Raw genomic sequence first — 13,738 nt, 5'->3', positions numbered from 1 at the left:
TGCCCATCGAAAACGTTCCGCAAGACATAACGGCCAGTATATTTTTTTTTCAAAAAAATCCAAAAACACGTCAATTTTGTTTGTGAGGGGGACAACTTTTGCCCCAAAAATGATTGCAAAATCTTCAACCCTCTAAGCGGGGGTGTCATTCCCCAACTTTTTTCAAATAGGAAGGGGGGTCAAGTGGCACCGCAATGAAAAGAGCTTTCTATTATCTATATTTCCCTGCTTCGTTTTTGAAAATCGGTCGAGTCATTGAGAAAATATGAAGGATTGAAATTTGAAAAAATTGTTTATTTAAACATTTATCAGAGTAAATGATAAGGATAAATTCCTTCGACCAATTTGCTGTTTTTTCTTATTATTTCTAGATGTTTACGCATTTTTTCACTTGCCACAAGGGCGAACGATCAGGTGCGGTCTCAATATCGTTAAACTGACCTACAATAGAATTTCCAAAAATACCAGCCCGCGACGATCAAAATCGTCTTTGTTGAGTTCTTGTACCAACTGAATTTTATACGTGTGGAACTTGTGTTTTTTTTAATATCGTTTGGACACTTGTACGATTCACGCCGGTCGCGGTCTCATTGGCTAATTTTCTGGTACTCAGCGTGCTATCCATGGCAACTTGGCCCAATACAAATACCTCCATAGCTTCATTTACTACAGGATTTTCCCTCTGCCTCTTTTTATTCATAACGGAACCAGTTTCGTGAAATTTTGCTACTAAATCGCGAACAATTTTGCCATAAAGGTTTGTCAGGATGGCGTTCATTGAATATCTGCGCAAACCGATTGCCACATTCATTATTTTTAAAATAAAGTTCGATTATATCCACTTTTTCTGCAAGTGAGTACACCATAATTGTTAAAAAGTTTAACGATATTGAGAAGAACTTCAACGCACAAGTCACAGAACAGCTATCTAGCAACTACCGCACCTGATCGTTCAACCTTGTGGCAAGTGAAAAAATGCGTAAACATCTAGAAATAATAAGAAAAAACAGCAAATTGGTCGAAGGAATTTATCCTTATCATTTACTCTGATAAATGTTTAAATAAACTTTTCAAATTTCAATCCTTCATATTTTCTCAACGACTCGACCGATTTTCAAAAACAAAGCGGGGAGATATAGAGAATTGAAAGCTCTTTTCATTGCGGTGCCACTTGACCCCCCTTCCCATTTGAAAAAAGTTGGTGGATGACACCCCCGCTTAGAGGGTTGAAGATTTTGCAATCATTTTTAGGGCAGTTTTCCCCCTCACAAACAAAATTGACGTGTTTTTGGATTTTCTGAAAAAAAAAATACCCTGGGCGTTGTGCCTCGCGGAACGTTTTCGATGGGCCACCCTGTATATATATTAATAAGGAACAAAATATTAAAAATCTATTCTCAAGAGTTGTGCTAAAACGCGAATATACCATCACAGGTATACCTGCAACCGTGATTTGTTATTGTTTATGTCTATTTCATATAGCCACTTACAAGTGAAAAGTTATTCCATTATTTCTCTCGAGATCTACCGTACGCTACACAGCTTACTATTTTACAGTCTTTTTTGGTAATTCCGATAATGTCACTGTTAATTTAAATTCTACCACAATACCCGTCTACATTAACTACCTCTGAACAAAACCATTTATAGAATAAATAATAAATAAAATAAAATAAGTTCAGAAAAACCCAAAAAATCCACAAAACTTCAAGTTAAATTCAAATTAATGTATTAATTGAAACGTCTAACAGAACTGTCAAATATGGGGGCCTATGACATCGAATCAGTTTCTCATGCATGAATACATGGATAGCATTATGTGTAATTTGTTGGACGAAAAATAGTAAGATTAAATCGTAGAGCATGATGCTTTTAATCTCAGGGTTGTGAATTTCTGTTCCACGTTGGGCGCCAAAAGTAAACGTTTTATTTTGTTATACCCTATGAGTAATTACTTTTTGCCGGTTAAATAGTCGGTGGGTTCGTCATTGTTTTTAGAAGATATTACAGATATATACAGGTTGAGTCCTAAATAAGTGTAAATATTTTCAGGGCTGGTAGATCTGGTTAGACGAAATATATTTTCTCTTTACCGATTTTCAAATAGGTTTAAAATTTACTTTTAAATTTTAAAAAATGATTTTTCCTTGAATTTGAGAACCACTGGATTTTTTCTGAGATTTCTTTCTTGAATATTTATTATATTACCTATGTGGCCATAATATTATAAAAATATTGTTTTTAATTAAGAATAAAACAAAATTCCACTTTTTTAAAAAAATAGCAAATTTTATTTTTTTTTTCAAAACAATTATCAATGACGTGATTTCGTCAAAATATGCCACTCCTAAAAATATTTGCACTTATTTAAGACTCACCCTGTATAACAGAATGATCGCAATAAAACGACTCAATTCGTTTAGACTTCCATTTTCCTAGTTGAGTATATTTTTTATCGAAATAGAACCGCTCGATAAAAACCCACACATTTGAAATACGATCGGGCAATATGGCGAACCGCATTGACTCTGTGTGACGGAAGTACTTTGGCAAATCCTTCGGGGCGCCGATATCGCGTCCCAAACAGCTCTATCGTTACCGACGAGATAAACTGTATCGCCCAATAAAAATGTGCCCCTCTCTTTAATCTAGAGCCGCCAACGTTATCGCTCGTTACGGTCCTGTCCTCGCTCTGGGACTCTATTAGCACCTTTTTCTGGAATACTTTATCATATCCCGGAGGAACTACTGACGCCGAGTGTTGCGACGAAAATTTGACACCGGGGGAAAAGCTTTTATCTCTACCTTTTTCTAAATAACAGGGAAAAATGCTCGAACAAAGCTACAAGAGAAATATGAAATTATATTGTAGTTGATGAAAAAAATAATAAAGGGAAGAAATTAGTTGTAGTTAAGAATTGGTATTTCTATCGTTATTACTGGTCTCCTTACTTCATTTAATTAACAAATCAAATGACTGTCAAAGTGATTTTTTAAACATAGCATCGTGAGAAGTTCTAAATATTTTCTTAGTAAACTATTCTTTATCTTTTCTAAACATTTATCAAAGTAAAATTAATCAAGTGTATTAAAGCTGGGCGTTTTCTTTCATGATCTTTTCTGTGACTGAAAAGCTCGATACGTGTATAGGCGTCAATATTATTAGAATTTCACGTTAAGTCGAGATAATGTCTTTCAAAGGTCAAAAGATGTCTTCTTCTTATGCGTCCTCCCCTCTTGGACTCTCTTGGACCAGTCCATTTTCTCACTGCACCTTACAGGGTTGCCGTAGTTAACCCAACAATACGTGATGTTATCTCTCTTCCGCACTCCGTACATTCAAAAATGTCATTGCTTTGTTGCTTCTTTACTTTTTGATTGTTGCTGTTAACAAAGTTTAAAATTCTTCTCCATTGCGTTCTATTGTGCGCTGCTTCTTCCCACTCATTCTGCATGTTTATCCCCCTTAAGTTTTTGTCAAAAGTATCCTTGTAATAAGTCACACAAGTTCACCGTAAAGAACATATTTTGGTAGGCGGTTTTCTTGCATTCTGTATACGTGACCAGCCCATGATGATCATTAAGCAGGATTCTGTAATCATTACTTCAAAGCTCTCGCAGCTAGTTTTTTCAAAGACCGATACGTTTGAGACATGGTGGAACCATTTATTTCTTAAGATTTGTCTAAGGTGTCTCTGTTGCAACTTGTCTAATGCGTTCATGTGTCGATGGTACGCCACCCAGTTTTCGCTTCCATATAACATGTTGGGGATTATTATTGCTCGGTACACTGCAAGTTTTGTTCTTGTGCTCAAGTCATGATTGTAGAAAACCCTGTCTTTTGTGTTTATACACATAAAATCGCATAGATAAATTTGATTGTTTTTTTATTAACATGATATGAAATAAAAAGTATGTATTAGCTTTCTTCTGTACAAGGACTTCGAAAAACACAAATTCTATACGTATGTCTTGAGACATAACACGGAAATTTACGTTACGGCTTTGCTTGTGTTGTTGTGCAAACAAGAGTTAAATCAAGAATTTTGGTGTACGTAATGAAAAAGTTCATTTTGTATTTCTATAGTTATTTTAGGGAAAATTTTTTCAAATTTAAAAACTGAAATTATATTTTTATTCTATTGATTTCACATAACATTTATAAAAGTAATATTGAAGTATTATAAAACATTAATGGAAATTTATGATACAGGAAGTAGTTCCCTTAAAATTTAAATTGTTCTTGGTAATAGAAAATAATATTTGAAAATAGCAACACTTTTTATGATTACTTTTGTTCACCGGATATGTTTAATTAAATTAGATTCCACTTTTTAATAAAAGAAATATAATATAAAAATGTACAAATGAAAAAAAAAATAGTTAATATAGAACATAAAATGGTATGCATAATTTATTCATCTATGGTGACCATTTTATAATTTAATTAACTTGAACCAATCGTTAAATATTAGTACATCTTTTTGATTTTATAATTCAAGAAAATATTCATTTTATTTTCCATATTCAATACCATGGCATGATTTTCATTGATTATGTATCTCAAGAATCGGTGGATTGGTTGGTGTAAATCGCACCAAAGCTTAAAAATTGACATGGGCTAGGAGTGGTTGCAGTTCATGGAGAAAACATTCCAAAAGGCATCGCGGTCTTTCTGCCGAGGAGCAAAGGAAAAGACACCACCTACCTGCTGAGTCTTATCCAGGCTCAGAACACCAACGTAAAAACATCGAGTTGGCGAGTCATCAAATCGAGGAAGGAGGCTCATGGTAAGGTCCTCTCAATAGGAATTGACCTCAAATCCAAGGGGGCAATAGAGAAAGAGAAATATATTCTCTATTATAGATACGGGACAATACCGGTATCAGGTTTAAGGAGAGACCAAGTTAAAGAGCTACAGAAAATGGAGATAGATCCTCCAGCCTCCACCTCACGGGTACCTAAGCCTGAGGCAATCTCCTCGACTGTGAAGGGCACGAAGGGCCAAACTCCAACCGTGGAAGGGTGTATACCTTCGGAGGAAGAACATCTGTTGTCAGGGGAGGATGGGAAATACCCTGTCCCCCCTACAACAGAAAAATGCATGATGGTTTATACATTGTGTGATGAGTTTTAGCTCAAGGAAAGGGAACACAATAGATCTTTAAGGTCGCAGTGATTAACCTGCTTTCTCATTCATTCTACATTCTACCCACATTTTTTTCTCTATTTAAATAAAGCAATATTTGAAGTAAGCCGACTTACTTCATAAAACTTACTGAAAAGTTCACAGAAACTTTTTTAGGTGGTCACAACCTTTCACTAAAATTAATCGTATTTATGTTACAATACCTTACATTTACTTTTATTACTTTCATTTAAACGATATTAAAAATCCTTTATATTTCACGCCAGGGATTTGGAGACAGATTTCTAATTTCCTCTAGGTTTAATAAAAGCCGACAATAAAAAGACAGTGCTGCTACTGAAGAATTCCGTTTTCGGTATGAAGAAATAAGGGCGAGCGAGACAAAACACAGACATATTGTACCGGGTTTCTTTCTCTAATTAAAACAGGTGGCGCCTTGGACGGTCACAGATTTATTCGACGTTTACGGAACGCGATTTAATTACTGTTTTGTGCATTTTTGTCACGGGAAGATAAAAGAAACGGATTTGATTAGAAATTAGGTAATTAAGACGAGATTGGGAATTTCGGTTAATTTAATACAGTAACAGCTCGTTGACACGATGCGGTTTGGATTGTTTTGTCGAATCGATAAAAATGTCGGACGCCAGTACATTACATTATTTTCCAAATAATGTCTGAAATAACGTTGATATTTGGATGAAATTTGGTGTCTGGGAATTTCTTGATATGATCAATTTAATTTTGATGTCAATAGGACTCCTATTTGCAGAGGACGCCACCTAGATATTTTTTAACTGGCTTGAAGATTAATAACTTTTTGTCCATACCTGTATAAAACTACTGAGTAAAAAATATATATGTCGCACCCACTTAGTGTAATTGTCCGTTTCAGGAAATGGATATCCACTTCGCGAACTGAAACCAACCAGTTCGCGAACCTATCCTAACCTAACCTAGCCAGTTCGCGACGTGGATATCCATTTCATGATACGGACAATTACACTAAGTGGGTGAGACATATACATTTCAGCCATTCTTTACGTAAAAAAGTCTTTTGGTAAAAATCGCTACGAGTAATGGTTCTCGAGATATTTGTAGCCAAAATAATCAATACACGTGACATGTCATCATTGACATAAATTAAACATGTTGAGTAGAGAGCTATTAGACTAAGATAATAATGTACAGAAAATTGTGCCAACGGTTCAACAGAACAGTATATTATTCAACGAGCATATAATGGTGGCTATTATTCACGCGGATGAAGTTTATGGTTAGTTAGGTTAGGTTAGGTCATAAATCATCCAAGTGAATATCAGCCATTATATGCGAGAAGGTCCTTTGTGGTGAGTAGTACATTTTTCAATGCAAAATGAGGGGAAAACTAATCGTATTCCGCTTTTTCGCTTTTGATGCTTCTGGGAAACTTGGAGAGCTCTTAACAGACTACGTACGGGCACAGCGAGATCGAGAGACACTCTTGCCAAGTGGGGCTACCATGTGGACTCCAACCTCTGCGAATGTGGAGCACTACAAACCACCCAACATATGTATACTTGCCCACTGTGCCCCGCCAAGTGCACTATAGAGGACCTTATGGCAGCAAAGTCGAACGCAATTGACGTCGCCCGCTTCTGGGCAAAACATGTTTAGTTTCGAATGATGTTTATACATGCTATGTTTGTTTTATATCTATGTTTTAATGTACTGTGGTTTCATGTATAACTTTTGTGTTTGCAATTTTACTTATTATTATTATTATTATTACACGTAATTATTGTTGTTATTGTTGTTGTATGTGATATTATATGTATATGAAATGTAATCTTGATGATGCTTCTGACACGAATAAATAATAATAATTATATGCGAGTAGAATACTTTACTTTATCCAGGACTATAAAAAAATTTAGATAATATTAATATACGTTTTTATTGTTAATGTCAAAAAAATATTGAACGAGTATAACGAATAAGTAACATGGCAACAAAACATTGAAATTTTATTTAACTAGGTAGCTAACTAATTCAGGTTTAACTAATTAAAACAAAAAATATTTGTGCGTACAATCGCATTCCAAGCCGGTTTGGATCGAGCACAGTTCTTGTTTGGAGTTTGGATCGAGATATCCGTGGACGCGGTGAATAATGAAACCATGATTCACTAGTGAATAATGAATATTATTATTATTTCATAAACCCATGTATAATAATCAAATTATAGACGAGTTGTGAATAAATTGTTTAATCGTGATTTTTTTGAAGAAAAATTTATGATTAAATTCAAAAAATAAAAATTTCCCAAAAAATAAAAAGCTTCGCAATCCATATATCGACATTAGTTCAGATATTATTTTACAGATAAAATAATATATTTATACTTTAAAACAGAATTTCCGATTTGTCGAAACCGTTGTTAATGGTAACCGGATTTTGTTTCTGATCGGGTAACCGGTCAACCGATACCGATTTTGTTAGAAACGTATTAATCAATTTTTATTTTTTGTTGATTTTTTTCTGTAGATGTATTTATTAAATATTGGACAGTTTCTACACCAAGAAGTCTACAAAAGGGATTATTACATTTTAAGTAAATTATGAAGAAAACCAAATACGATTATTTTTTAATCATAGAGCAATATCGCTTATAGTCCAAGAGCTGGCAACGTTTTCGAAAGAGTATTTTAAGAAAGCTGGCCCTTTAATATATCTTTTGCTATGCTCTCTGGAACAGCGTGCGAGTCGTCTGGCTACCGATAGACGTTACGTTCACTACTGCGCATTGAAAGAAGATCCGATTTTTTTTATTTAGTCTGTTAAATTCTAGTATTGAATATAAATCGAACAAGTCTCCATAGCGGGGCGCGAAAACGTTCCACCTATAAAGCGAGTTCAATAGCAGTTCGGGTAAACTTTTGTTTATTTTATTTTCGTTTATATTCTGATAGTAAAGTATTAAATAATTGTTTTTTTAATCACCATAATTATTTAATACTTTCCTATCAGAATATAAAAAAAAATAAACAAAGGTTTACCCCGAGCCGGTATTGAACTCGGGACTTCTCGCTTTATAGGCGGAGTGTTTTCGCGCCGCTCGCGTTCGCTCTAAGGAGACTTGTTCGATTTATATTCAATACTACAATTTAAAGGACTAACTAAAAATATAAGAACTTCTTTCAATGCGTAGTAGTGAACGTAACGTCTATCAGCAGCCAGACGGCCTGCCCGCTGTTCCAGAGAGCATAGTAAAAGATATATAAAAAACCAGCTTTCTTAAAATACTTGTTTTCCAGACGTTGCTAGCTCTCGTACTATTATAAAATACCTATAAATTATTAATTAAAAAATACTTACTCGAGAAACAGCACTTTTCTGCCCTGATGGCGTATATGCATGCGCAAACCATAATTAAGAATCCTACTAAGAGAGCTCCCGCTACACTAACTAGCGTGCTCATTTGAAGAGGTTCTGTGAAAAGAAAAATATTATTAGTTATTATTATTAACAATAATATCGAAACGTCAATAACATTAAATAATATCTATATACTTTTGTGGATAATTCATTTCTTAATAAAAGTTTTTTTATCAAAGCATCATCAGTTTTAATGGATTTTCTGTCTTGGGCTGACATTGCTTTTAATTTTAATTAAAATGAAATTAAAAAATTTGACCAGTCTTTAAATAAAAAGTGATTGGTTTTAAATCATTGTCCATGAGGGAAAACCCCGGACAATAAATCAGCTAGTCTGGATTTTATATCGACGTCCAAGCACCAACCAATATGATGATTCCCCTTACCCTCCTCCATCGTAGGCTGAAAATTAAAATTAAAACGTTTCGGGTCCGGTCTAGCCAGACGGAAAATTTTCAATCTGCATCAGCCAGGGCCGTATTTTAATTTCGAAACGTCATAACACCCCCCTTCTACCCCCTCCCCATCTATACTCACAGCCCTTGGCTATGAGTTTCTATTTCGCCCTGCTGCATCCATCCCGGTGTTTCATTTCCCCCACAGCTTCCTGATGCAAATGCACGAGATTCTATTACGCTGATTGGTCGAAATATATAGGGACGAGTTGATCTATTAGATTATCGATATGTATATGATAGGTAAGGCGCCATTTGGAATTTTATTGAAGAACATTATAGGAAAATCTTGAGAAATAATATAGGCAGGTTCCTTTAATTTTATGAAGGTTCTAAATAACGCTGTCGCGTGCAGTAGAGATTGCTAGTCATCTGTGTTCATAGTCATCTATGTTCAAGTCTTTTTTTTATTTAAATCATTTTAATGACTTACGTCTTTAATTTTAAATCTTTTTTCGAAAGCCAAATTAAAACTTCAAAGACGTCAAATGTTAAAGCACTTAGCAAAACATATCCCAAGTAGCATTTTTAGAAACAAAATCTCTGCTGAGAAACATTGCGAAACAGTGTCATCGCATTTTTGATAGATATGTTTCGTAACATAAATCGCTTTTTGTTTCGAAACATTTTACCAAAATTTGGTTTCGCTACATAAGCTATAACAATAAAGATCTTAGTGTCACAAATTTTTCGAAACTTTTAAGAAACAGATGTGGCTCACATTTACAGATTACGTACCCGTTTAGTGCCTGAAAAGTTTCCATAATTTATTTGATATTCTGTTGATATATAAATATGAGAACATAACCTTACATTATTGTTTGGATTTTGCATTCTTCAAGTTCTTATAGTACTATGCGATTTTATAATTATTTATTATACGCATTTTTTCTCTTTTTTCCACAATGGAATACATTTTTTTATGTTTTAATTGTGTTATAAAAAGTAAATAAAAACTTTTTAATTATTTTGACCAGAAGTATTTATTGGCATCCTTGACAGGTGAGTAGTTTGAAATTTCTAAATAGATAGCGCTAAATCGAAACATTTTGGAAACAAAGTTTTCATTTATCGTCCATTCATTTTCGAAACACGATTTTCTCTCTTTTTAGACACAAATATGATATAGATGATTTGTGTCCGACTCCATGTCAATTTTATAAAATAATGAATTAAAATTCCGCCATGTTGGCTAGTGATAGAATTTTTAACTAAAAATATATATTTTTATCGGCTGTTGAGCTTTTAAACTCATAGGAACGCGTTCAGGCGATGAATTTTGTTTTTGCCAGACGTTTTTGTGCGATAAATCCTAAAAACAAAGATTCTAAGACAATAACATTATGGCGGAGGTTGACGTTGTTGATGGTTATTTTCATTTTGAAATCCACACAAAGATATAGACTATTTTAGTTTGGTATTTTATTTCTTTTTTAGAAAATGTTTCGAAACACTTGCTCTAAAAGTTTTGATTCTGTATGGAAACATTTCAGGAAACGGCTAGTGCCACCATATTGGAAACGCATGTAATAAAACCATATAAAATATATAGGTTTCGAAAATGTTTCCTATTTGTGGCTGTTTCCATTTTGTGTCAAGAAACAGACACAATTATTAGAAACATCGCAACCAAAAATCTCCAAACATGTTACTTGGGTAGGCGCCCCAAATCTCATTCAAATCGGAATAACGGTTCTTAAAATATCCTAAAAATGTGTTTATTTTTAAAGTTTGATGCCCTGTAAAAAGATAAATTGTGTCCGATGAACTTATTTTGATTCCAAAAATACGTAGTAGTTCTATGTCGGAATATTGGGACACCATGTATAAAGAAAATTACAGAAATGTGGTCAGGACGTTTGACTGGTCAGCTAATTAACTTTAATAATGAAAACATATTATGTTTAATTAATTTCCACTCACCGTTAACGAGCAATTGTACCGCGTGTGTGTCTTTTCCTTTGTCGTTCTCCACAAGTAGATAATACGTCCGCGAGTCTGTCGCTGACGTATCTCTGACGTGAAGGGTGGTTAAATAGCAGTCTTCGCCTTGTTCCTGCGCAACGTCGTCTACTTTGAACTTGCCTGAAATAAAGACAAAATTTAATTTCTTTTATGTTTTGAACATAATAAACTATATATTATAAACATAAATTAAGCAACTGTTCTAAATAAATAAAATAAAGTCGGGTTAGTTTATATATTTCCAAACCAGCTTGAAAATCGGGATTGATGTTTAAATCCCATCGGGATTTATTAGAACGGCCTAACCGTAGAATGAAAATAAGCATCATATCGGCCTACAGAACCGTTTCAAGAGAAGCAGTTACAGCTCTTGCAGGAATGGCTCCAATAAAACTGTTGGTGAAAGAACGGGACCTCATTTATCAAAGGGAAAAAGATTATACTGCGGAAGCTAAGCAGATGACTTACGCGCAGTGACAAACAAGATGGAATGAATACCAAAGGAGGGCGCTAAGACTTTTATCAAAGACATTAGAAAATGGCACGAAAGAAAATGGAGTGATATGAATATTTATACAACACAGGCTGTGACTGGTCATAGGGTATTTGACCTGCAAAGAATAAAAATACCGCAGGATGCATGTTGTTGGTTTGGTGCAGAAGAGGTGGATACCCCAGAACACATTTTGTTTGTATGTCCAAAGTTTGAAGCTTACAGGATACAAACGTACAATGAAATTTGGCATAAAATTACGAAAGACAATGTAGCAGAATCCCTCTAAGAGACGAGAACGAGTGGGAAAGTGTCAGCAGACTAATGACAAATATAATGAAGAAAAAGATAGAATATATGAAAAGTACAGATATTGTCAATAAAGTATATTTTGTGAGGTTGAAGTAATGCTTAGAGCAGTTCCAACCGCACTTGGGAGGGAAAACAGAGGAAAGGTTTTTAGTCGGTCGCTACAAGCACACGCGACACAATCCCGCCGCTAGACCAACAAGCGGGGAGCAGATTTCCTAAACCTCTGTATAATAAAAAAAATAACGAGACTGTGTGCGTAGAAAACGTCCTAAAGGAGGTACGTTAATTAGGTTAGGTTAAAGTTGTGTTGGAAGTGTTGTATTATTACAGTACTTAAACACGTTTTCGTCGCTGTAGTAGTAGGTATTTTTCCAGAAGTTAGAAACGAAAGTGGATTTTTCTCCTACCGAAATCATAATTTAAAGCCATGCTAACGTTTTCTTAGACATCAACGGTATCGTGATGATCCAATGGGTTCCAGAAGGTCAAACTGTAAACTAAACATTATATTTGAAAGAGCTATGACGATGATGAAAGAGTTACACTACGAGAGCGAGTTGGTAAGAAACGGCCAAAGTTGTGGAAAAGTGTGGAAAAATTGTGGATCTTGCATCAGGTCGCATTTGCCGATAATGTGCTGTCTGTGAAGCCTTATTTAGTTAATTAGCCAGTGTCTGAGACGGCTTCACAGAGGTCAAGTCTCCATCTCTAACATCAGCAGTACCAAAGTTTATGGTACCAACGGTTGTCGTCTCGCCGCATTCAGTAATGAGGTGTTTAGGTGTTTCCTCATTTTCCTCACAGAATCTGCATTCGCCGTTGTTTCTAAGCTTCAATCTATTGAGGTGTCCGTTGAGAGGACATTTTCCTGTTAAAAACTCCAACAATCCGATGATTGTTCATACTGTGACAATCCGAAGATTGTTCATACTTAAATCAAGGAAAATCCTTGATTTTTCTGGGTCGTAAATTCTCAAAAACTTTTTCGAGTGTCTTAGGCCGTTGAGGTCTTACTATCATGGTATACATCCAGCGCAAAATGTTAGGGGCGCAGCTCCATCTATTTCCCGCCAGTCATCTGCGTATCATAAGAGCCTTTGTGGCTTTGCTGGTTCTTAGTATGCCTGTTCCAGAAAAGTTTACTGTCCTGGGTTATTCCCAAATATTTGCCTTCCTGTGATGGTGCTAGTATTTCCTTTCCATCTAGATAGATTCTTTTCAAGTTTTTCAGATTTTGCTTTTTGGTAAATGGCACTACCTGGCAGTTCTGCACCGGTTATACGGAGCCAACGTTGGACTATGTCATCTGTATACCCTATGGAGTGTATTCCCGCTAGAGTTATAATTCGTCTACTAGTTCATCCACTACTAATATCCATAGTAGGAGGAGGTGTTCACCTTGTGTGTGGGAGGAGTTCTTGCCGTTGTTTTAACAACTACAGTTATGGTCCCCATCTCAGCCTCTGGCTGTTCTTGTTGAGAGTATTTCCCCAAAACCAACAAATTATTGTTAGCTTCCGCGTAAAGTATTTCACCAAGACAACCATTGGGTAGAACACAAAAACAAACATTTTCGAAGGTAAATAAACTATTTTTTTAGGGAAAATTTCGATAGACGACATCAGAAAATGACAGAAGATACAATTTACCTCCTAATTAAAACGGCAGACAACAATCTGAATACAACAAAACTTTTTTGGCGTGATTTATTGACACCCTTTTATTAATAATTCTCCCATCGGACTTTTCCCAGAGTCTCTATTAAGTTCTCCAATTTCCGAGCGCTTTCTGTTGGCATTTTCCTCCCACATTGTTCTTATTTTTTTTTCTTGGCTTCCGCGTAAAGTATTTCACTAAGACAACAATCGCATAGAACACAAAAACAAAAATTTTCGAAAAATAAACTATTACACGAGAAACAAAGGTTCGGTCTTTTTAGAAGGACAA

General features: G+C 35.0%; 1 protein-coding gene across 2 annotated transcripts in view; it reads right to left on the bottom strand.

The window, feature by feature from the left end:
* The window catches only part of LOC115887727 (hemicentin-1), a 691,696-nt gene that overhangs the window by 87,556 nt on the left and 590,402 nt on the right, over positions 1-13,738 (bottom strand). For both annotated transcript variants that reach the window (XM_030907200.1, XM_030907201.1), the window contains exons 8-9: positions 10,945-11,106; positions 8,507-8,620 (exon numbers count right to left, since the gene is read on the bottom strand). In XM_030907200.1, the coding sequence (XP_030763060.1) occupies positions 8,507-8,620; positions 10,945-11,106 (276 nt within the window). The remainder of the gene's footprint in view (positions 1-8,506; positions 8,621-10,944; positions 11,107-13,738) is intronic.

The sequence above is a fragment of the Sitophilus oryzae genome, unplaced genomic scaffold, assembly GCF_002938485.1.
Source record: "Sitophilus oryzae breed Bouriz unplaced genomic scaffold, Soryzae_2.0 scaffold_614_pilon_pilon, whole genome shotgun sequence".
Classification (NCBI taxonomy): domain Eukaryota; kingdom Metazoa; phylum Arthropoda; class Insecta; order Coleoptera; family Curculionidae; genus Sitophilus; species Sitophilus oryzae.
This window is presented reverse-complemented; position numbering and strand designations above follow the sequence as displayed.